The 25,146-nt window shown below is 42.2% G+C and overlaps 1 protein-coding gene across 1 annotated transcript in view; it reads right to left on the bottom strand.

Moving 5' to 3' along the window:
• Positions 1-16,020: 16,020 nt before the first annotated feature.
• The window catches only part of ZNF536 (zinc finger protein 536), a 188,587-nt gene continuing 179,461 nt past the window's right edge, over positions 16,021-25,146 (bottom strand). The window contains exon 4 of the mRNA XM_075510722.1: positions 16,021-16,256. Coding sequence (XP_075366837.1) covers positions 16,021-16,256 — 236 coding nt within the window. The remainder of the gene's footprint in view (positions 16,257-25,146) is intronic.

Here is a 25,146-nt window from a genome sequence, read left to right as displayed (position 1 = left end):
TGTCTTCCACTGTTCCCAGATGGCGCTTATGGACAATGCAGGACTGAGGCACCCATCATGGTTTTCCTCCTGCCCACCAAGGAAGACACAAGATGCCCATCAAAAGCCCCACACAGAACAAATCAGGTGCTTCTGAATGTCAAGGCAAGAGAAGAGGTCAAAGTCCATCTGGTTCAGGGAGAGGATGGAATGAATTAGACTGAGATCATTAAGGCTGTTGGTTTCAGCATCATACTTTAAAGCTTCATACTGGAGTGATGAAACTTTGGAAAAAAGGACCACGTAACACACCCCATTCACCTGTTAGTTGTTACATATTTTGTTGCCATGCAAGTTTGTCCCCAAGAAGTCCTCTGCAATGACTCATCAGAAAAGCCACACCAGAGTGACATTCACCCCATCTGTCCTGTCACTGCAGAACACCTACTTTGCTTTGGTGCACGAGCCAGAAGACTTCGGAGGATGGTGGCATTTGATTGCAGCAGACACCCTGTGTAAAACCATCAGAAAGAAACCTTTGGCCTTCCTTACCAGGGCCTCAGGCTTTCATCTACTGAAAGAGCACATTTGACCTTAGAGGTAGATGAAAAACTTTAAGATGTCTCAGTGGCTCCCAAAACTACAGCTGATGAATGTGGAAGTTTTGTAGCATGAAACAAGCAGGCTTTTGTAGCTTAATAAAGAAGGAAAGACAAAGTCAGAACAGGAGAGTAAGATACGATTTGGGATTTGGTTCTTTTTGTTCTTGGAAAGCACTATGCATAGTTAACATACAGCATTAATTAGCTTTTACATTAACATAAAACTGCAATTGAACAACTTACTAGTAAAGATGAAAAACAGACTTGCCATGTACTGTATAAAACAGCTGTTCTGCAGAGCAGGAAATCTTGCACCTAGCAAAGAGTCCTACTGGCTATCCCAACTAGATATGCTGTAGTAATACTCAGTTGCACACGCTTGCAGAGCTTGTGGGTATACGGTACAGGCTGAATTCATGCCAACGGCTCCAAATATAGATAGAAAATTAAGTTGAAAAGCTTTTTTCTCACATAATTCCACCAAGAGGTTTGGAGCAACAAACCAATTACTTTTCCTCAAACTCTGCAGGCCTTTAAAGATGTAATAACTCTCAGTACTTGGACTCCAAAGGGAATAACTCACAATACAAAGCAGAATGCTACAGGGCAATGCCAACACCAAAGAGTATTTCAGGTGTTTCTGCTGGAGTCTGCCCCAGGTTAGAAGACCCCCCTGGAACTGAGGTGATCTTCAAGGGAGCAGCAGCCTGCCACAGAAAGGTGGGTCAGAAAACTCCTCAGACTGGGAAAACGTACGGAAAAGATGCTACAAACTCTTTCCCTCTGCAATATTGTGTTGTGACATATTCTAGTAGTCATTTATTCTGGAGAAACCATGCAGAGCATACTCTTGTAAGCATATTCCATTCTCGTAAGCCACAGATGGCTTTTTGCTCCCTCTCCAAATAAATGCCACCACACCTCGGCATTCAGTTGTCCCCACAGCCTTAATCTACTTAAAGCCCAAGTCTGAGACCCGCTTTTATTTTAAAGAGGTAGTCATCCAACTGACAGTTGCGAGGAAGCTTTAGCTTGCAGCCAATATACCCTAAAGGGTCAACAAAGTAGAAGAAAGTTACTTTCCATCTTTTCACTTAATCTCATGCTTCCTAAGCCAGGTTTATGAGTGTCTCATGTTTGGAATTGGCAGGACTCTAAACCATGATATAAGCGCAGACCAGGGAGAATCAGGCTCCTGGATTCAGAAGTGTAAAGCCCTGGGCTGCACGACTGCTGCAGGGACTTGCCAGTGCTGGAAGGTCCCCTCTTACAGCCCTGGGGACATGTTCCCAGCGCACGCCTGCTGAGGAAGGGGCTCACCTACCCAGGAGCACCTTGCTCTGCCTTCCACCTCCTGGCCTCAGCTCCCTCCTCCTACCCAGATCTCATCCACGCCGATGAGGCAATACTTGGCTTTCCCTGCACAGACAAACACTGCGTTCCCAGGCCTGACGGGCCTCGGGCACTGCCATAACAAATACACAGCAAAGAGATCTTCAGCACACAGAGCCAGGCAGGACGGAGCCAGGGGAGTTCGGGAGCGTTGGACTCCTGCCTGCCCCTGCCCCTGCCCCTGCCCCTGCCCCTGCCCCTGCCCGTGGGCTGGGCTGCTCCCCATCACGGCTTCAAGGGGCTGCCTTCAGACACACACCCATCCCCAGAGCACGCAAAAGCACTCCATTACCCAGATCACTGGCAGACTCACTCCCCTAGTCACATTAGCAAGTGTTAAGGAGTAACAGTGAAGGAAACTCCTGAAACCAGATAGGAATTGATGAAGTGTATTTTGCTCTCAGAGAGGAATCTTGGTTTTCATTAATTAATATATCAGAAGAAACCAGTGGAGAAACATGTCTTGTTATCTGGCTTCTTAGATGGTAGACTTTGGTTCATTAGCCTTAAAGCATATCAACTGGATAACACTATTTATTCCATACAGAATAATGATCTACTTTAAAGGAATACAGTATTGCCCATGCAGGAATGAATTCAACCATTATTCACAGCTTAAACACACACTAACCCATATAAGTGAGAGATACAGATATAAAAGGATTCAAAGAAAGTAGGTCCTGGGAAGAAAGGCAAAATCTAGGTACCCGTACCCTGGAGCTACTGCAGATCTGACTGTACATTAATTACCCATTAGTTTCAAGTTACACTATGCAGATTCAGAGCCTTTGCTCTTTAGCCATATTTAAAGAAAGAAGGAAAATGAAAGCTAAGCATGCTCAGCTCCTCTTTCAAGGTCAGTAAGAATACTAACATTAGATTTGGAGCTTTCTGTCTAGTTGGAAAACAAGCTGTTGTACTGATATTTAAAGTATATATTCACTGAATTAGTTCAGAGCTATGCAGTAGCAGATAGCTCCACAGACACTTTAACAGCCCCTTCAGAAATACCATGATTTTAATCTTACAAGCCTGCAAAAGCAATATCTCTGCAGTGTTCAACCTATATTGTTGACAATAAAATGATAAGAAAGACGCTTTAAACATGCAGTAGCTGTGTCTGAAAATTAAATATATCAGCCATTAATTTTTTCCCCCAAATTACTAAAAAGCAACAGTCCACACTAAAGACTAACTGTTTGTAAAATTGGATTTTTAAAGATGAAGTCTTTTTTAAGCCAAGGCTGGTCAAAAGAAGCATTAGAACAATTCTACAACTGGAAAAAATAAAGCCGCTTAGCTAATTCACCTCACTAAAAAAAGGGATTTATGCTGCTCACATCAGTGTTTCAGATATTGCGATTTAAAAGAGTGGGGATATTACATTAAACCCCACAAAATGTGCGGCTCCGGAGCAGCGGGGCCATAGGTAATGAGATATTGATCCTCCCACCCCAAGGTGAGAGCGTGCGCAGGCGGGCAGCGCAGCCCCGACCACCGTCGTCACCAGACACAAACCAGGCTCCGGCCCAAACCAGGCAGCCCCGAGCCGCAGGGGAAACCTCCTCCTTCACACCCGCTGCAGGTAGCACGCAGGACTGAGGACAAATACCCGTCTCACGGCAACTCTTTGCCCCCAGCAAGCTCCAGATAGGGAGAGCTCAGTGCTCCCACCCACCTCCACCTCCACTGCCCCCCGTGACAGAGGGGCAAAGCCCTGGGCGTGCTGGGGACACCGCGGATGCTCAGCAGAGCTGCTCCAGCTGCAGAAAGACAGCTCTGCAGCTGAACACTCACAGGCTACCACCTTACCGTTTTTAGGGGGGGAAAAAAAGGTTTTAAGTTTGAAATTTCAAAGGAAATTATTTTCCAGCCAGCCAGTTTACAACGGCTGTAGCTGAGTGCAGTTGTACTCCCAGTCCCGGTTGGAAACCTGACTTCTCAGAGGCTTCACCAGAGCCACACTCCCTCCCCTTTGCTGTGCTAGTGAGAAACCACATCAGCTGCTAAGTGGCCTAATGCAAACTGATGTGGCAGTTTCAATTCAATTGCCACTGCACAAGTAACACTATAGCAAAAGTCACCACTGTGATTGGCGTTAGCTTGAACTGTTATTGTCATCGCTCACGCAGTGCCATCGAGGTGCTCGGTCCTTGTTGCCTTCACAGCCGAGCAACTGGAGAGTTGATGTGCACGGCTCCATCGCAACCTGTCAAAGCGGCACACTTTAGCGCGGCACATGCTGTCCCCAGTCTGAGGTGGAAGGGAGTACTTCAGGACAGCAAGTCTGCTCCCTCTCGCAGCGGCTAAAACTTCGAACAACATCCACGCACCACAACTTAAAGTAGGAAGGCTGCGATTTGAAAGTGTCTAGGAGTGTTGCTGGGAAAGGAGCTGTACCAGGTTATTCATGCTCCAGGGGACTGGGGGAGAAGGTTGGTTTATTTTTTCTTTTGAAATCATTAACAGGGTAAGGATGACACATAACACTGTGGTTCACCGGTATATAGGCATCTGTGGTTGCTTCCTGCATTATAACTCATTAGCTAGCCTTTAACTAATTATAGTTTGCAACTTTTGTGAAATTAAGCAGCAATAACCAGCAGCTGTACAGCTAAGCCAGGGAGCCCATGTTTGCGGCAAACCAAGCGGGCAGATAAGGAAGGAGCACCCCAGCCCGCAGCGGGTCCCCAGCGGGCAGCGGCAGTCTGCAGGAGGGGGCTCAGGCTCCCCAGGACCGGGGGGTTCTGCCCCTCTGACTTCAGGCGCAGGCACGTTACTCCCTCTTGGATCCAGTCTAATTTTAAGTCACTGGAGTGACTGCTCATCTACCAGTTCTCCTGGGAGCTTATTAAAGAGTTTAGAAGAGCTGCACTCGGGAAGTTTGCCTTTACTCAGTTTTATCTCATTGCTCCTGGACTCCTTCAGACCATCCCCACATAGCTCTCTTCCCTCTTAATTTTTGTCTTTTAGGCACTTACCAGCGTTACCAACGAAGTATCTGCTGCATGAGTGTCCCCTCTGCCATGAGGAAACACGCCTGGAAGCAGCCCCTTTGTTTCCGTCGCCCCCGAAGGCAGCAGGACAGCCCTGCAGCCTGCCCACACCGCTCCCGGCAGGCAGCCCCTGCTCAGCCCCCCCTTGGCAGCCCGGGGCTGGGCCAGGGCAAAGCCCGGTCCCCAGCGCCCGCCGCAGGCACCGGGGGAAGCTGCCCGGCCGCCCGGCGCAGCGGGACCCCTGCCTTCCCTGCTGACCTGTGCCCACGGCGGAATTCCTGGCACGGGGCTCAGGTGTTCCTCTTTCAACACCGGGACAAGTGGCGTTTCCCGGGGCTTTCCCGTGGCTTTCCACGGGCGTTTCCCGTGGCTAGGGCGGCCACGGAGGTGCGCGCTGACGCCCCAAAACGCCCCACACCCTTGCCAGCCCCCGCCTGAGGGCTCGCTGCTGAGGCCCTGGGGAGCCCAGCTGCCTGCCCCTGCCTGCCCCTGCCTGCCCCTGCCTGCCCCTAGCCCCCTCACCTTTACTGCTGCCGCGCTTCTTTCTGCCGTTGCTTGTCTAAACATGGAGTATTTTTGCCTTCAGACCTGAATTTGTGTTTCTTCAGGTTAAATTTTTTATTCTTGCCCATTTGTTCCCCTGTTATTTCTGTCCTCAGTGATGTTTGCAATAGCTACTAATGTACTGTCATTTGCAAATGTAATTAGTGTGTTTACTTCTTTCTTTCTTTAGCTCATTAATAAAGATGTTAAATAAAAATATGCCTTCCTCTGCTAACAACATCCTCGAAATAGTTAGGAAGATGGGATCCTAAGGTAATAAAGAACTATATTATTGGACAAGACTTTTCCTTGCATCTTTCAGCATTTGCCATGCTCATTATGGGCAATTAAAGCATAAAACAACTTTCTCGCTTCACACCCAAAATAATCTTCCTCCTTGTTCTGTGTTTGCATATATAGGACACATACATAAAGAGCAAGACTAGACAGTAGCTGGCAACTTGTTAGAAGTAGCAAAGTTTTCTCTGGTCTAGACGCAGAGGAGTAAAGTGTAGCCATTTGTTAACCTTTTTACGTACATTATCCCTGTTTTCAACAAAGGATAGGAGCGCGAGTGCTTTTAAAACTTTACTTACTGTGATTACTGTAGCCGTGTCCTAATACACAGCTGTTTATGTTTATTATACAACCATAATTCAGCATATTGGCTGTATCCGCTAACGCATCCGGTATTTCCCATGACTCGCTAGCCATCCTTGTTCCTTTGATTTTGACAGGGCTGGGAACACTCAGCAGTTCATGGCACTGGCTCGCTGTTGGGACAAAAGGATGTGCACTTCTTTTCACCTTCAGGAAAATGTGCTGAAATTAACTCATGGCTCTAGTGAATTGGTGTGAAATGAAATAATACTGGTTTCCCTTAATTTTCTACCTGCTGAAGAGACAGCAAAGAAAAACCGAATGCTTACAGAAACCAAAAAAAACAAGGAAAAGAAGAGAGACAGGTCCAAGGATACACAGGGGCTAGTTTATCAAATTAATCTCATTTCTTCATCTCACGCTCAGCTATTTAAACAGAATTTAAATAATACATTTATTTAAAAGAGAGCCTTTTCTCTGGGGGCCTTCTGGCATTAAGGTGTGTGGAAACAGAAGTTGTCTTTTTTCTTTGTAATGTATGAAGGAAGACTTAAGATCACTGGATGCACATTTGGGTAATCATAAATTAATTGTAATGTAAACTTTCACAACATGTTCAGAGCATGTTGAGATTTTGTTTGATTTTGAATTGCTCCAAAATGACATCTAATTATATACTAGTGATTAACACGTTGGTTGCTACTAAGAAATAGCAACCAAGCAAACATTACAATTCAGTATTTGAATTTACTACGGGTTGGATTTGTTGGATTTTTTGCCTTTTTTTTTAATGCACAGAAGAAACATGGTGGTAAATTCAAATACTTAGACAGGCGCTGCGACTATTTTTCCTCATTTGTGAAAATTAGGGATTACATCACTACAGGAAGGAAGGGAAAGATGATCTTCATGTCTCCTTTTCTCTTCTTTCTCCCTTTTTATCCTTTTGTCTCTCTGCCCCTGTCCTGGGACACAACTCAGTGTTGGGACCTGCCCTACAAGCGTGGGTCTGGGTTCCCTGTCAGCGGCTCAAGCTCTCTCTGGGGCACGAGGGAGGAAGGTGCAGCTCAGCACCTTGCCCGGGCCATTGTGTCACGGTCTGGCAGCATTCCTGCCCAGGGCAGGGGACAAGCAGGGACCCAGGAGCACTCCCACGTGGGCCAGCTTCAAACCTCACCTCGCCAGAAGAAGTCCCATCCTGAATCCCCCCTCTCCAAGCCTGACAGTGTGCCATCTCCTTAGGAAAACACGTCTTTCCTTTGACCCGAAGCTCTGTCCAAAGGCGGTGCCGGGTCTTTGGTACGTGCATGATTCATCAGTTCTTTATATCATATTTCCACCCGTGTGGTTTGGAAGGAATTATTTGACCAAATAGGAAAAAAATCAGTAGATGGAACAATATGTGCCGTATTCTGCATCATTTTCGCCTGATAAAATGGAAACTGTGTCCTCCTCGGCTGCAGACAAAAGCTGGCTGACACCTACCCGGTCTGAGACAGTGCTGGGGGGCAAGGCGATGGCCAGTGTACAGGACTAAAGCATATGCCTGTGTATAGCATTTACTCTGTTATCCCTCATTTAGTGCAGTACTTCTTTGAAATAAAAGTTTCTGAAGCATTGGAGGAAAACAGTATTTTCAGTGTGAGCTGAAAATAAAGACTTAATGAGGTCCAGTTTTCATCTCTGAGCCAAATACTGTCCCACATTAGCTCACTTTTCCATTCTCACTGGAGTGAGAATTACTGCCCCCCAGCCTTAGTGCTTTTGATGTTAGTTGGAGATTAGCAATGATTGCAACTGGGAGAAATGAGGGCTTGGTTTTCTGTGGAGACGCTGTTCTCCAATTTGGGTTAAGCAAGCAATATCACATTTCCTTACACTGGCTGTGTTTGGGCATTTGCTGGATGCCAAGTGCTGTGTTACAGTGCTGGGGGTGGGACTGGCCAGTACCAGACAGTAAATCCGCATCTCTCAGCCCCTACCCAAGCAGGAGGAGTTTAGCAGTTTCACCTGGGCAAGGCACACCTTTGGCTGCCGTCGTTCCCAAAAGGAGCCCAAAGCACGGGCAACCTCTCCAGCTTCTCCTCCCACTTCTGTCAAACAGAAATATTGACAGGATCAAGCACTTTTTTGCATTAGTTTAAGAATTTCTGATTTAATTGTAAATGCATGAGGCTTCTGAACTGACTCTTGCTCAGGTGGAAATTACTGAACTCCCTGCAGTGAACTGAAAATGAACATGGCCATGAGGCCGTGGGAAGGAAGGTGACAGTGTTTCCACTAAGGCAAACACCACTGAGCACTGACAGGACACTCAGATAGTGGCTCTGCTCCTTCTGAACATCAGAAGTGTTTTGCCATTAACATCCATGGAAGGAGAGGAAAGGAGCAGGCGTTAAAGAATCAACATTTATAATATTAAGGACAAGGTGTTTCTCCCATAAATCAATAGCGTTAGGAGGCTTTAGCTCAGTGGAAGCATGGGGTGGATCAATGGCTTTGGAAAAAATGAACAAGCCTTCCAGTTTTTCAAAGCTAATTGAAAATGAAACTTCTCCTTAGTGCATAGGCGAGCTGGGTTTGGCGATGCCAGTACCACCAGTAAGGTTTGAGAGGAGACACACAAATGGCAATTGGCGCACAGGTACGAACACGTTGCTCCATGGGGAAAGTACACATTGCTTTGGCAAAAGCAATGCAAATACTGATTGATCATAGTAGCTTTGGAGATACCTACATTTTTGACAGCAGACCTTTTTTCTAGAAAATCGCCAGTTGTCTTCCCTGGGAGCAGACCCTGACCGACCGCTGTTCCCATTGCACTGGGTGTTGGTTTCCACCAGCAGCACGGTAAGGACTAGCACAAATCGGGAGCAGTAATTCTCTAGTGAAGACAGATGTACCACAGTCACAGATATGGTGTGAGAAATTTTTAACAAAAGAGAAATTTTCTCTGTTGGGATTAATAGCTCCATTTTTCTTTATTACTCCTTGTGTTTCACTCATTCATGCATCAAGTTCTTTCAAACAGAAAACAATTGAGAAAACAATCCCCCAAGAATAAAATCTAAAAAATAATAAGGAAGCACAGTGGCACAACCTAAAGAGAAGTCACATCTTCTGTGTCGCAATATCTTATGCAACTTAAGGACACGTTTTCTCCACAAATTCTCTCTTTCAAAGAGAAGGGTTTTTTTCCTAGCTTCATTGATAATAGGCCTGATTCACCATCAAATTATTTCAACTTTACACAGCTGGAATTTCAGGAACTACAGTCATTCATCACATCCCGTGGCTCCGGTTTTCAACCCCTCGGTCCATATTTATGCTCCTCAGTAACTAGCTGGTGCTCAGAAATGCTGAATATCCATTTTCGGCTTCTCTACAGTGTTGAAAATCAGACACATCGGGACACTAAATATGGAGTTAAGGGGTTAAATCAGGTTCCTATTAAAAGAAAAACTGCAGTGTGTAGATGTTTGTGCATATACACACACAGTTATTATATATATAAACATATGTCCCAATTTCAGTCCTTTAAAATTTAAAATATTTCCGTTATCACTAAGGATCCCACATTCAGCAGCTTTTTTTAAAGATCAAATTTACCTTCAACTTCATCTATTGAGATGTAACTTACCTACTACTACTGTCTGCACATTAGACAAAGATTGCGGTATCTATGTCTATATGGGTAATTGATGTGTAATAAATAGAAGGAACGCTTGTTTCCAATCTTCTTCACATTTTGAGAATCTGTATATCAAGCAAGAATTAATGACTGTGAGCACAGAGAGTAATTTCCATTGATTTCTTTGCGATATCAGTAAGCGAAGGGTCTCGTATACATCTGCTGCACAACGCAGTGCCATAGAAACCTGGTATTATTTTAAATCATCAGAACTCTAAGAAAAGCATAAATAATTAACCCCAAAGAGAGGGGTGTTTGCACCTATGAGAAAAACAAAAAGATTCCTCCGTCTTTCAAATCCTGGGGGCAGATCCTCCCCTGGGGTGATATGGTGGATGGCATTTGATTTACACTGGCAGTGGAGAGCCCCTCAGCCTGCGTGTGCTGTGAAGTTTGCCTTCTCCGCCTGCGCTCAGCATCCTTCCACATGGCTCGGTGGAGCAGTAATATAAATTCTGGTCATAAACAAAGAAAAAACCAGACTGACAGACAATTTGATGAACAATTTGCATCTGTACACAATTCTTCCCTCTGTTTTAACCACTGAAATGCATGATCTTTTATCTTTAGACTTCAGTTTGCTTTTCCAGTCCTCTTGGTTGCTAGCAACACTGTGAAACCTTTAAAATATTAAGAAAATTACATCTGCTACATCTCGCTTTAAATATAGTGTTCAGTCTTTGTAAGTGTTACTTCATACATTAAATGAATAGCTTGCCCACCAGGTAAACTACATTTTGTTGCTTACCATGTCTGTCTTTGCACAACATGTAGTACACGGGCATAAATAACAGTATGTTATATAAATAATTACATGTATGAAAGGCTGTAAAACACTGAAGATATATTTGTCCTTTTACTTACGAGAACATTTTAAAAATGATTGCTTTGTTCACCGCGCGGTTTTTATGTGTTGAATGGGGTGCACGCAGAGAACGTTTTCCAAAGTTGGTTTTTTTCTCCTTTCCTCCAGGTCACACTAGCGTTATAGTTAGCAAATTGATAAGGTTCCACTGTTAAGCTTTATTACTTGTGACATGAGCCTATGACACTTTATAAAAAGAAGTAATCCAGAACAATCTCTAGGTAATTAACACCTAGATAAACAAACATAAATTTCTATATTGCATTTATTTGGACTACCACTCAAATATGCGTGAACCATGCTTTTTTAATTAAAAGATAAATCTATGTGACACTTAGCCTCAAACTTAATTATTCAGCATAGTATAATAAAAAATAGAGCCCATTAAATGTGTCTTGCTCTGTATTTCTGTATTAACAGCAAAACAGTTCACTCTGGGATCATTTAAATTTTCTTCTTCCTCTTTTCCTGCGATTTCCCTGTTCGCTGAGACCCTTTTGGTTAAAACAAAACCACAACAAAAAGCCCCCAAACAATACCCTGAGCAACACCAACAGGTGAGGAGCTGCAGAACTTCTCCCAGCCCCTATAACGCTCAGCTGGGTGACATTTTTAATACGACATTGCACCACAGCTCTACCTTCCCTCCTCCCCCTCCCCGGGCTTCCCCACGGAAACATACTTCCACTGTGGTGGATCATGCCAAGCAGTGATATCCAGAAATGAAAAACACAATACTTAAGAATAATTTCACTGGGATCATGCTTACAATACACAAGGTGAGATTTTTATAATATACTGTTACAATACAGATGTTAAACAGAGAGGGGAAATACTCAATTCCCAAATTACAATAGACAGAGGGGTTCTAGTCCTTATAAAAGTTTCAGCAAGAAACATTATCTTAGAGCTGAGAGCAGCCTTCTGATGTTAGGTGGGAAGACTCTTGTCAAGACACCACCGTCTGCATCAGCAAGACTGCCGACCAGCTGCCGGGTGACAAAAACCTCCACAGACAGACTTAGGTGAGACAACCGCCTTTCTCTTTCAGACCTTCTTTCCCGTGGACTGCCTTGGCGGCCGATGCCACGCTTTGTGGTACAAGGCCACGTGGTGGTCGTTTTTAGCATTTCCTAGAGGATATAGGTACCATTTAATGCCCAGTTCCTAGCAGACGTTTGGGACCATAAAGGAGATTGTGTTTGTAAGCATCTCCACGGAGGTGCAATGAGACGGCCATTGCTCCTTAATCGGGCTTTCCCATTTCCATTTATTGTCTATTGAGACCAGAAGGCTGGAAAACCTTTGGGAGACCCCCCGTCTCGCCCCAAACAGTTGTTTTGCCCCGGCTCCAGGGCACGGCGATTACCTGAAAGGACAACAATCCCGTAGTGAGGCAGAGTTCAGCTCTAAGCCTGGAGCTCATCCATCCTCAAGCAACATTTTTATATGCTACAGTTTTGTGACTAAGATGACTGGTTGCCACCAAGAGAGGGTGTGAAAGACCTAAACTTTGCAAAACATAAAAATTGATCATTATCTTCTTGGGTTTTGGTTAAAATTTGATGCATTACAGATTGTATTCCCTGCAGATGAAGAGACCCTGTGACATTGACACCCCTGAATCTGGCACCAGCTCTGCGATTCACCCTGCCGCGCACCCACTCCACCAATCCACGGGTAACATCAACTCCTCTCTGCAACTTTCAGCCACTGAATAACTGAATTTCCATGATGCCACGCTTTACTCCTAGACAATTTGTGTACCTTTTTCTACTGGAGGACTCAATCTACAGCATAACATTATTATTGTGGGTACGGCTGGCTTCACCTAATGTTAAAACTTCCCTTCTCCAAATGTGTTTTCCTTCTCGGCTTTTTTTGTGCAAGGCCATGTTCCTCTCTCCTCCCCATACTTGCTGTAGGTCGGTGCATCTTTTTTTGATGTTAATCATCTCTACTTCTTTTTCTAAGAAGTGAAAAATCCTTTAATTTATTGGCCTTCAAATGTGCAAATAGAACCTTAAACAGGAAGAATAAGGATTCATCCAGGAGAATGGGAGCGCTCTCGCACTTGCACATTCTTTGAAGTGTGGGCAGCTTTCTTAACATGCACCATAACAATAAACCTCACAATTTTCTAAAGCCAAATATATGATCTATACAAACAATTTTTTTTAATGTGAAAACATGACTTTATACATCATAGTGTATGATACACACTTCAAACACTTTCAAATCAAAGCTTGATAGACCCCAAGACTTTTTCTATAGTACATAAGTAGTAGTATATAAAACAATTATTACTACATGCTAAAACAGATTTCCACAGTCTTTTAATTAAGCACAATATATATAATATATATATGTATATACTGTATATAGATTTGTTCAGATTAATAAGTGGACTGAGCACACACACCCAGCATAATACACTCTAGTAACTGCCTAACAACTGTGAATTTACTGACATTAATTTTTTTTTTTTAATCTGACAAAGCTGCAGAAAATAATGTTTTAACTGTTCCTAATAAACATAAGCAAGTAGGAAAACTTTTTTTCAGAGGTAGAGGTTTTATTGCGTAAAACACTGGATAAAACTGTACTGCTTCAAAGACGTTTTTATTCTAACAGCAGAAAGAAAACAGTCATTGCTGAAAAAACAACTTTTAATACTTCTATACCAGAATAAAGTTCTGTCAACTGATGTATTATAATAATAAATAATGACCAAGAATAAACTTTAAATACAAAGTTTTCTAATTGTTACAAGCATAGCAACAAAATCCTCTACTCTATTGATCTCAGATTTCCTCCAAGATAGAAATTTTTCTTTGTGTAGGAATGTAGACAGTATTATGACCAGTATCACAGACTACAGAAGTTACAGAGAAAAAACTTGACATGTTTAGATATGAGAAGCATGATGATATTCAGAAACTGACAATGCATCACTGCTGCTGTCACTTGTTTGTATTACAAGTTACAAATGTTCTGGAAAAAAGGGCTATGTCAGAGGGGAGGATAGGGACAGTAGCACCCGACCAAATGGAATCAACACACACATCACAAGGAGCGGGAGATGTTTCCAGTGTCACAAACAGAATTATTGCCTGTCGTATCTGAAAATGCTCAGAAGACACAAAAGAATACTGAAAGAGCTCAAAAAGTGCAAGAAATGGAATGTGGGGGGTGGTTTCGGGTTTTTTTTTTAATCTTTTTTTTTTTTGCTAAGATACTGAAGGCGGCGCAAACACACAAAAGCAAGCGACTGACACAGTCACCAAACACAGTAGTGCAGTTAAAATCCTAAAGCTTACTACAGTCAGAAAGTTTCAATAACATTTCAATCCTTTATCTAGGATCATAGAAACAGTTGCATTAAGTTTATCAACTCGATTTAAGTAAGGCAGTGAGAACTATACTAGAAAAACAAGAAAAGCAGCTTGCTCTGTGCCAGATGGGTCCAAGTTACACAGTGACCTCATTTAAACTGAAACTTCAGTTGGATGACATCCTTTCCGACAGCATATGCAAACCGTATTCCTTATTAGCCTGAGATTTTTTTTCCAGTCTCAGGGTAGCGCTAAGAATTTTATTTACATTGATTGCAGTTTAGTATTTTTTGTAAACTGCTTTAGGCAGAGCTGAAGTTTTAAGGCCCTGGGGTTTTACTCTGTGCTCCCAGCCTGCAAAGAAATATTGACTTTTTTTTTTTCTTTTTTTTTTTTTTTAAGTCTGGATGATTTTGTTTTAGAAGAAGTTAATACTTCTCTACCATCACAATAAACAGCACCAATTTTGCTTCTATCAAAGGAAGTACATTAGAAGGCTAAAATTTTATGCCATTCAGAGAATTTCAGAATAAACCTTTAGTTATTTTCCTTACTTTTTTTTAGGTATGTGGTTCATTACAGTCTCTCAAAAGCTTCCTATGTGGCAAAGACCTTACTAAATTTGGAGGATCCAATCAGTAAAAAAGCTAAAATCTGCAAAAATATAGAACGCATTTGTTTTACAAAACCAAAGAAATATCAGCTAAAACACCTTTCTTCATTAGAGACAAAGAGCAGGAAGTTTGGATTCATATTTTCGGTCAAGCTACTTTGTAAGAGCTTGCTCCAGAAGAAACTTCTGCACTATGTCTGTAACACTTACAAAAACTAACACATGAAAATTAACCATGACTGGGGAATCCTTCATTCAAGTGTAAAAAAAAAAAAGGAACTTAAAGGAAGTTTGAAAGAAAACAACAAGAAAAGAACAGAAGAAAAAAAAATTACCAACCTTCTATGTAATAAAATTCTGTTTCTCACCAGCACCTTCTATAGATAAGGCCGACTAGTTTCACTAAACAATATTTCTATATATTGTACTTCTACTTTTATAGCAACTTACTTCTTCATCAACAAGGAAAAAAAAAAGAATAAAAGCATTTCCCTCAATACTGCAAGATGATTACAAAAAATGGAATTACATTTCAAATCTGCAGTCATACATAGGGCTGCAGATTTTTTCTAACCATTGATTCATTTGGCTGTATATTAAAAAAAAAAAAAGAAAATGTAATATCACAATACTTTTCAATATAGGTCAGTACTGACCCTAGCTTATGGGCCGTCTAAGGTTTCTCCTGTACTGCAGTTGCAACACCACTTGAATTGATTTTCTCTGCAATGACAGCTCCAGTCAGACTGGCACCATGGCAGTCTACCAACACATCTCATTACTATGCTAGGCAAATGACAGCAGCTGGTGTCATATTATAAAGGTGTTTTCAACAATGAAAACACAGCCCCTCAATCTTCAAGGCAACACTAAATCGTTTAGACGGTATCATTTTTCTGTTAAGAGCATTATTTTTGGACAAAGACCACTTTAAAGTTTGCAATTGCCCTGCTTTTTAAATAACTAACGACCTCCTAACATTTTTAAATCACTTTATTATCCCACCTACGTTGTTTGGAAGTACTTGTTGCCAGGTAACAGTTTAGCAGCCATTTTCAAGGGCTGGAAATTTATTTTGCGTGTGTAATATATATACTTACACACACACACACACATATGGAATGTGTGTATTTTGTGTGTGTGTGTGTATGTAGATATATATTCAATGTGTGTATGACTGAATATCTCTGTGTGTGTGTAAATATATATATATATATATATATGCGCGTGTGTGTGTACGTGTACATATACATATATTTGAATGTTTTCAGCATCCTGTACGCTTCTGGGAATTTGCACGCCATTCTTTCACTCGGAAGGCAGTTAGCCGACCCTCACCCAAACGCATATCTCAACCCGGTGTAAAAGGCTACTGCAGCATGGAGACGGATCTGCCGAGCTGCATCACTCCTGGGCCTTGCTGCCCTCCTCCGTTAGCTCCGCCGAGCTCCCCGCTTTGACAGCTGCAGGTTCCTCCAAATTCCCAGAAGCTTCGGAGTCAACTCTGGAGCGCTTGAACCTGCGGTCGGGATACTGGCTGTTGTCAAAAGGCATGCGATGGACACAGAGAACATGGGTCTTCAGATTTCCCTTCTGAGAGGCACTGTACGGGCAGTATCTGCACTGGAAAGGCCTGTGACCTGCATGACAGACGAGAGTCTGGTTAGTTTTTTATTTTATGAACGTGGCGCCTGCAAACCCGCCCGCTGCACAGCCTGACAAAACCCAACGCGCTGGAGCCCCCCAGCAGAAATCCCTCCTGTTGGATGGAGGACATCGCCACGTGTCTTCAGCAAGAATAAGAAATCTGTGCTATTCGCATGATGCCTAGTTAAAGAAACTGCATTTTAAAAGTTCTCTGCTTCGGATTTTCCAGAAAAGTGCAGCTATTTCATCTTCCTCCTCAGACCCCGTTGTAAATCCGTCAGCCTGCGGTCCAAGCTAAACTCTTGTAAATACAGTGCAATCGTGTGAGAGACTGCCTTCTTTTACATTTGTTAATTATCTTTTTTATTGAAGTGCAATTCAAGGATGACAATGTGCAGACCCTTAGTCTAATAAACACACTTTGTCTTTGGGTGGGTTTCTGAGTAAAGAATTGTATGTTTTATTTCAATCACACAGATTACTTTTTAATGGGAAGAAATAATGGATTGAGATAACCAAGGCCTCAAACCTGCAAACATTTACTCCAGTGAGATTACTCCTGTGAGTAAAGATACTCAAGCACATAAGTGTTTGCTGGACTGGGGCCTGAGGTTATCACCAGCTTTAAAATAAAATGTCCAAGCTAGATTAGAAAAGGAATGTTAATGCACAAAATCTGATAGATGCACTTCTTGTGGGTGAAACAGCAACAGACTGCAAAACGAAGGCATGAATGAAAGATATCACTTCTTAGTAAGTCTATCGATATACTCTCCCATATTTTTCAGATTATTGTGACTTTGAATCTCCATGCTGTATCTGGTTTTGGAGGTTATGTTTCAGCAATCACATTTCAACCTATGCTGGGAAGTTGTTGATGTGTTTTACTGGAACTTCATGAGCTTTGTCTCTCAAATTAACTTAAACCAGGACCATCTGAGGTCAAATGCGCTTAGCTTGCTTTAATTTGCTCAAATAAATGAATAAATAAATGTGCCAGACCATCTACATAAAGCCAGGATAAGTGAAAAACAATACCCTATCTCCACATTTGAAGAGCACATTTTCCTTTGCTGTTGTCGTACTAACTAGCAGGCATAAAACAGACGCTGGTGTAGCAGAGGAGGAGGACTATGCTTCCCGCTATGTGGGAAGGGGCTGGGACCATCTCACCTCAATTTTAGGTGGGAATTTAACAGATAAGCAGATGGACGCTTGTACACTGGACCGATGCTACCTGTCCTGGAGTGGGAATGCGACCGTAGTCCTCCCAGCAGAGACGGGAGCCTGGATAACTGCTGGTTTTAACCTCGCGCTGTTGCTGGCACACCAGCATGAGCGTCTCTAGCAGAGTAAATTCACCTGAGCCAGCTTTAGTGCTCTGGGTTGCTCCAATAACCTGCCATTTTTACTGTAACATCAAACTACCACTTGAAGGCTGAGTCCCCCAAAACATACTCCTTGCTACCCAGAGGAAAGAAGTGTTAAGTCCAGTCCACGGTTACCTAAGCCCTATGCCCCAGGACTACAGGCATGTTTCCTTTCTCAGGGATTCAAAGCTCCCCTCCACCCTTTGCTTTTACAAGTTGAAGACTGTCAGAAGCGTGACCAGCTCCCCAAGACCTCCAACATGCATGTTTATGCATAAATCGTGGGATGGAGTGTGGGTCGATCTTCTAGTTCTCTCCTGGGATAAAGACAGACATTTTCCTCAACAACTTCATAAGGAAAGAGAAATTAAATCTGTAAGCTGCTAATCATTATGAAGTCAAATTTCAGTGGAAAATTTCATAGCAATAGCAATGGAAGAAACCTACATAGATAATATTACAGAAATTGGATTGGGCTTTTATAGAAAAATTTCAGCCGGAAGATATGAGGAAATAGTCAACAAAGAGATTGAAGGTGTCCCTAGTGCCTCTTAGAGTCAGTCCTAAAAATCAATACAGAAGCACAAATATGCTTGAAAACTTTTGAATATAATAGTTTTGAAAACTGGAAGCACTCTCAAAACTGTCTGGGTATGAAGAAGGTCCAGAGAAAGTCTGATTTTCATTGTTTCAGAAAATCTAGAAATATTTGAAAACTCAGAAAAAAATCTTAGAAAACCATTACATCCCCTCTGTTGTTTGTCAGAGACGGATAAAGTCACCAGAATTCACAGCTAGGTTCCGGACTCTTTCTTTCCTTCTCCTTTTTCTCCCTCCTGGGTAATGCCTCTGACCGGGCAGAGTTAAGGGGTCTATTGCGTACTCAGCTTGGGGAGGTGCCAAAATGCCTTGGCCAAAGTGGGAGAAATGTTGGGTGAAGGGGAAGGAGACTTGCTCCATGAAGAATTTAAGTGATTTTTCCCTTTCGTCAAAAGATAATGGACTGCCACTGCCACATCCACCGAGACGAGAGACTAGCTACACCAGCAGCACCAGTTCCCTTCCACTATTTCCACTGTTTCATTTGACCATCTGACAACTGGTTCCCTTGCTAAGAACAGAAGATGCCCTGCTAAGCTGTGACAAATGGTGCAACTTGCCCTCAGCTTTATTTACTCTGGTTTTATTGATACTACGGAAAAAGCAAATAGATATCCTGTTTATTTGGCCCTTCTTGTACGCTGCAACGGCCAGCGACTGGATGTACCGTAGACGATATAATGCCCCTGATAACTGCTCGCAGAGCGGCGTGCCGAGAGCACAGAGAGAGCGACGGGACTCCAGGAGCGAGCAGGCACAACGCGCCCATCAGCCACCCTCAGAACCCCTCCAGTATCACGTAGCACAGAAACACGCAGGGCAGTTTTAGCGAGAATTGGTACCACTAGCCAACCGTGTGAGATCTCACCAAGCAGCTCTTAACGCTTTGCCCACAAGTAGCTATCATTAAATGGCCATCCTAATTCTTTCCTGCAAAGAATAAATTCTAAGCAAGGAATCCAGAAAGCACGGATGGAGCTAACCACCTCACATGCAGCAGACTAAAAGCAAACTCTTTCTGCCCCCCACCGAACCAAGTTCAATCCTGTGCAATTCCATACAGAGAATGTAATTTATTAATTCAATGCACTTTAATAAATCAGACAACGTAAAGTGCACCTACAAGGATTCAGTTCTGCATTGCCTCCCCCACGACTTACTTTTTCAGGCCATCAAAATTTCACATCACTGCCTTGTGAAAAGTAAGTACACAATAAGTTAATTTGTATTGTCACTATGCAGTACAACTGTGGTAAAGAGCACATTCATTTTTAATCTGGTATGAATAATATATAAATATGTATACAGAGTGAGGGTCATAGGAAAGCAAGCGGTACATTGTTTACAGCAGAAGTAGTACAAAAACTAGAGATTATTCTCACTTGCAAAGATAACAATATCTGCAATTTGCTTGTAACTAAGGGGTGAAGGAAAATGCTCATTTCTCTTAGGTATCCCATCCATTAATTTTAGCTCAAAAACTTGTTGTGGGCAGCAGCCTCTTGAAATAACCCTTCCCAGATAAGTTGGCAATAAATTTATAACGTTTTATCTAGCCGTGGTTGGTAGGTTCTTTCTTAGCAACCTATAGTTCATATATATTTTACCCACTATATATCTTCCAATAAAATTATATGAAAGCCCTTCAAAAAAAAAAAAAAAAGAAATCTTCCTGATAGTTCAGGAGATAATGTGTAATGCATTGCATTTGTAGTAAGGAGAATGAGACTAAAGGTGGGCCAACAAGGGGGGCTAACTATGGTGCATCTTTCTCCGATCAAAAAGTGAGGATAGAGGACAATATCTTGTTTGCAGCTGAAATAGTCCTGTTGTGGAGCAATGTTCTATGAAGTCTGTGACTGAGCGTGTGAAGAGACTTCGTAATCCTCTGGATGGAAGCTGGCAGTCTAAAGAAATGGAACAGCAGAAAATAATAATAAAAAATAGCTAAAGGACAACAATGATAGCTGGACTCAAAGACCATTTTTAGAAGGTGCGGATTTCCCCAGGAAGGGTGATTACCTCTGGCACCTGCTGAAGCCAGTCCTCTGAAAGGGATCTAAACCTTCCAGGATCAGACCCAGCAATGGCAGCAGTGCTGAGATGACCCAGGCTCACCGTCTTCTCTAGTTTTGACTGTACCCTGGAGAGAACAAGGCGTGTGGATGGGAGGTACTTTCTGGTCAGGATGGAGAACTTTTCTGTGGGACCAGTATTTAGAAAAATCCCTCAGTGTTTGAAACTAGCCCACCTTTTTTAAAATACAGGTTGCTTCCTTCATTAATTTAGGCTTTGAGGGAAAAAAAGTTTGTTTTCTCTTCTTTCAAGTTTGTGATCTGATATGTTGCTTTGTGACACATCGTGTCAGCCTGCATCAGTCACATCGCATTAGGTTTCATAACATGGCATGACTGATGTAGCCCAACACGGTGCATCAGCTGAACAGAGTCAGAAAATGCAGGTTTTGAGAAAGACATGGATCTCAAAGTCTGGGTTTTAGGACCATCTGAAGGAAAGGATATTTAAAGCAGGGGCCTTGGATTTAAACAAAGCCATTGCCCGTGAGTTGTTAAGGATTCAAATACTTGCCAAACCTATTTTGCTTTGTCTTATCTTTAAAACTCAAAATGTATTATTGGAACACACAAAAAGTCAATGTCAACGAAGTGTCATCGGGTTACTTACTGTAATCCAAACACTGCTAATAGTTACTAATTTATTAACTTTGATATGGATCCATTATTTAAGATTAGCACAAAGGAATACACAAACGAGAGAAAGAGTGATGAATACTAAAGTCTTTTTCATTAAAAAAATAATTTACATGGTCAAGCCGCATTAATTCTCCACTTCTAAAAATATTTGATCGGCATCCAAATTCTATAAAAATTTCCACAAAGAAACATCTTATTTTTGTGGTATTACAGGCACATATGTAGGGGTTTGCACTAAAATGTAAAAATGGGCATTGGACTAGTCACATGAATAAGATCAGGAATTTATTCCAGATTGTTAAAAGTGTACTAATCACAGCAAAATCATGGCTTTCTCCCAAAGCAGCAAGAAAACGGTAATTTGAAAGAAAAATGCCAATAATACATCACACACAAGCCGTCTGTTGTCCCCACTACACCACTTTTTATTATATTGCATATGTGTACATATATACACACAGATACACGCATACAGACACACAGACACACAATTTAATGCATAAATTTAAGGAAAAGGCAGAAGAGCAATAAAATGATGAACAGAAAACAAATGCTGTGCAATGTACTATAAATTATAATTAAGTCCTGAATAAAATGTGTTTCTTAGATATGACATTTGTTCCCTTAAAATGCAAAAATGGCCATGATTATCTGACAGAATGTTTTTCCTTAGATGGCCAATGGCTATAGCACTTACTGCGATGCAATACGGCAAACTCATTTCAGATTTCTTTGCCTGGTTTAAGAGTATTCTTTCGGTGAAAATCAAAAATAACAGCAATTACCTCTTTAAAACAAATAAATTACTCCCTCACTAAGAAATATTTGAAAAGCCTCAAAGGTTTGAATTTCTTGGAGGCGAATCTCTTTAGCTGAGATGTTGGACACTGAAGATCGGGACTTGACCTCCTGGGCTGCTGTAGCAATCCCAAACGGTCAGGACCACCTCCAGCCACGACCAGGCACTCTCGCAGGACCCGCTGCAGTGGCTTAGGATGGATGGCCGCTGCCTCCCGCACCGAGATGCTCTCTCTCACAACGTTGCTGGTGGAACAGTCCATGTAGTCACCTATCTGCTGCAGTGCAAAGTCAGCAAGCCACATTCAAACCTCCAGTGAGCCTGGACCTCCCTGGGAAGAGCTGCTTTAAATCTTTTTTCCTACACAAGCTTGTATTTGAGGTACAATCATCTTTGAACAGATGAAGTGTGTGTTGCCTCAGAAGTAACAGCAGGCAATGATGGCCGTGTGCTTTCTGCATAGGAAGAAAGGCTTTTTGAGCGTCTCCAGTTCTCCGGCAGTGACTACTGGGCCGAACTCATGGCTTTCTCGGACCACAGCCTCCAGGTCCCAGGCAGCTTGGTGAACGCTGCCATTTTAAAGTAATGCTATTATAGCATAATAACAAGCATTTGCAAAGGGAGAACTATTTTCATTTAAATCTTGGCTAGTGCGATTTCCTTTTTTTAACATATAAATTTTCATAAATACATTTCCTATCCACAGCAAACATCCCAAGTACTGTATGCATTACCCAGGAGAGCAGAATGGCCCTAAAGCAGCCATTCTGATCTAGGAGCATAACAGTATGGATGGGAAAATGCTGAATAAATGTATTTGTCCAATAGACAATAATGGCTCTGATTGAGCCATTCCACTTTATTGGTCTCAAAATATGCATTTTATGAAAATCCCAAAATACCAGACAGATTAAAGTACATCCAATCAGGTTCATATATATAATAAAAGTTTTTATAAAACAATTGAAAAGTATATGTTTATTTACACACAGGTCCAGGACCAAGCAAGATGGTCTTCTGGGAAAATTACAATATTCTGTGAAGTTTATATGTTTATTGGATTACAAAAAAGGAAATTAAATTTTAAAAACTCTCTATTTCATGTTGACCAGGAAAAGACATAAAAATGAAAAGCCTTGTCTGAGGCTTTTTTGATAATTTACTTGTAGAAGTATGCACAAAAAAAGCATAAGTGTCTGCATTTTAGGAAGGCCTGGGAACATTTTCACGTACCAAAGATAAGGCTTTGGGTTATGTGTTTCCCATGGGACACCTAAAGCTATGGCAGCCTCCGACCACCCTCCATTCAACTGGATTCCTTCATTACCAGGCTCAACCCTGCAAATAGTCCTAAGAGTAATCAGAGGAATTGTTCATGGTAAGGGGCACCAGACTAGTTACCTAAATCCCCCCTCGCTAATACAGAGCGGACACTTCCAGGGGCAGCTCAGGTCCGAACACGTGAACTGCCATCTGGAAGAGCCTTTCTGCTGCTGTGCGTTACAGAAAAGATCTTAATTAGGGGTGGATAAGTTTGGGGTAAAGACCCAGCTCATGGCAAAACATGGCCACCAGCTTGATCCTAAATAAATGCATTAAGGACGTTTGGAAAAATTGCCCTAAAACTGGTAGGATTTATCCACCTGTGAAGTCTACCGTGACAGGTTAGTGATCCAGAAGGAATCTCCTGTAGGGATTAACGTGGTGTACAGCACCGTCCCGAGGCCAGCACCCATCCCAAAGCCACCACGTAGCACTGCGGCCCTGGTGTTTTGCCGAGCTGGACATTCGGTCTACAGGCACCTGCAACAGCAGGGTAGCAAATGACTGAACCATCATTGGCTGCAGAAGAGCTGGAGAATGAAAAGACCTAATCTGTAACTAATTTGTTTCAAGGATTTTTACTTTAAAAAAAAAATCTCCATTCATCAGATCAAATTAAACCCTCAGATACCTACATGGCTTTTCTGAAACATAATCAAAGGTGTAGTCTGCTTTTCATTTGATATATTATACAGTGCTTGGTGTTTCTGAATAGGTATTTCAGCTTGCTGATGAGTATACTAAAGGGTTTAATGAAGACAGGGAAAAGCAAAAGTTGATGCTACACTTTGTCTTTAACACATATTATTAAAAGATTAAGTTAATTCCACCCATTCCCACTAAAATAAAAACTGCACTTAAAGTAACACTTCAATTCCTGTCTCAAAAGGTTACAATCACTAATTATCACACACTAAATTTTCCTTTAAAAGCAAAAGAAGAAAAAAAACCACAAACAAACCAACCCTGCTATGTTAAACAGCCAAAGGTAGATCAGTATGACACAGAGGCTGACAGCCACCCGGACAATCGTGATTAACAAGCAGAAAATTCTACCACTGTCCTTCACACATATGCTTTTAACTTACTAAACAAATCAATCACAAAATTACGGAAAACATCACTGATTTAACACTTGTTACTTTTGTTATATAGAGCATGGAAATTATAATTATTTGGAGGTAGACCGAGGGACTTGCTAGTCCTCTGCAGTACGCTAAATACAAGCAAATTACCCAATGGCTAGTGAAGTCGCTGACGGTATAACGGAGACTTGCAACTCCTCGGAAAACAAACATTTCCCATTTCTTGCAGAGCTGATAAAGTAACAGGATTATTCAGCTCCAGACACTTAGCACAAAATTTGTTTCTTTTTCAGAAGAGTAAGCTTGTCACACAGGAACTTTTGATTTTGAAGGGAAATGGGTCTTTTCTTGGAAAAAGGAAGAGCATCAGCAGAATAGCTGAAAAGGTCCTTCTAAACAAGCTTTAAACATTATGTAAACCTGGTAAAAAAAAAATTCTCCTGGAAAATAGCTGAAGACTTTGCTTTCTAAGGATCTGTGTATTTCAGACCGCTGCTGGACCCTGTGCACGACGGCACACCAGTTTGGGTTTTGACATGACAACATGAGTTACGAGCCCGGTGCCTCAGCGGGCTCCAAATGAGGTTAGTGGGAATGCTGTCATTGATTGAGCTTGAAATGCCAGACTATCATTGTCCCATGCTTTGGGAAATTTAATTACATTTAATTTTTCATATTTATTTACTTTGGTTTATACACATAAGTAGAGGACAGAGTTCTTATCAAGGGCACTAGGTACCTGTTGTAAAGAGCAGGCCACCTCTGACTAAATTTATAATGGCAATGGTTACGGCAATTTATAAATTCCTCAACCGTAATGCCCTCCGTAATCCTAAACTCACAACAGCTTGGCCAAAAATGCAAGCATTCCTCTCCAGCCATGCCCCCCACTCTGGTACCAATTCTTGTTCTCCCAAAGCCCAGAGGCACAGCCGGCACATCCCCGCATCTCTGCAGCCCGGGCCCCGCCGCACGAGAGGAGCGAGGTACCT

This window comes from Mycteria americana, chromosome 8, assembly GCF_035582795.1.
Source record: "Mycteria americana isolate JAX WOST 10 ecotype Jacksonville Zoo and Gardens chromosome 8, USCA_MyAme_1.0, whole genome shotgun sequence".
In the NCBI taxonomy this organism is placed as follows: Eukaryota; Metazoa; Chordata; class Aves; order Ciconiiformes; family Ciconiidae; genus Mycteria; species Mycteria americana.
This window is presented reverse-complemented; position numbering and strand designations above follow the sequence as displayed.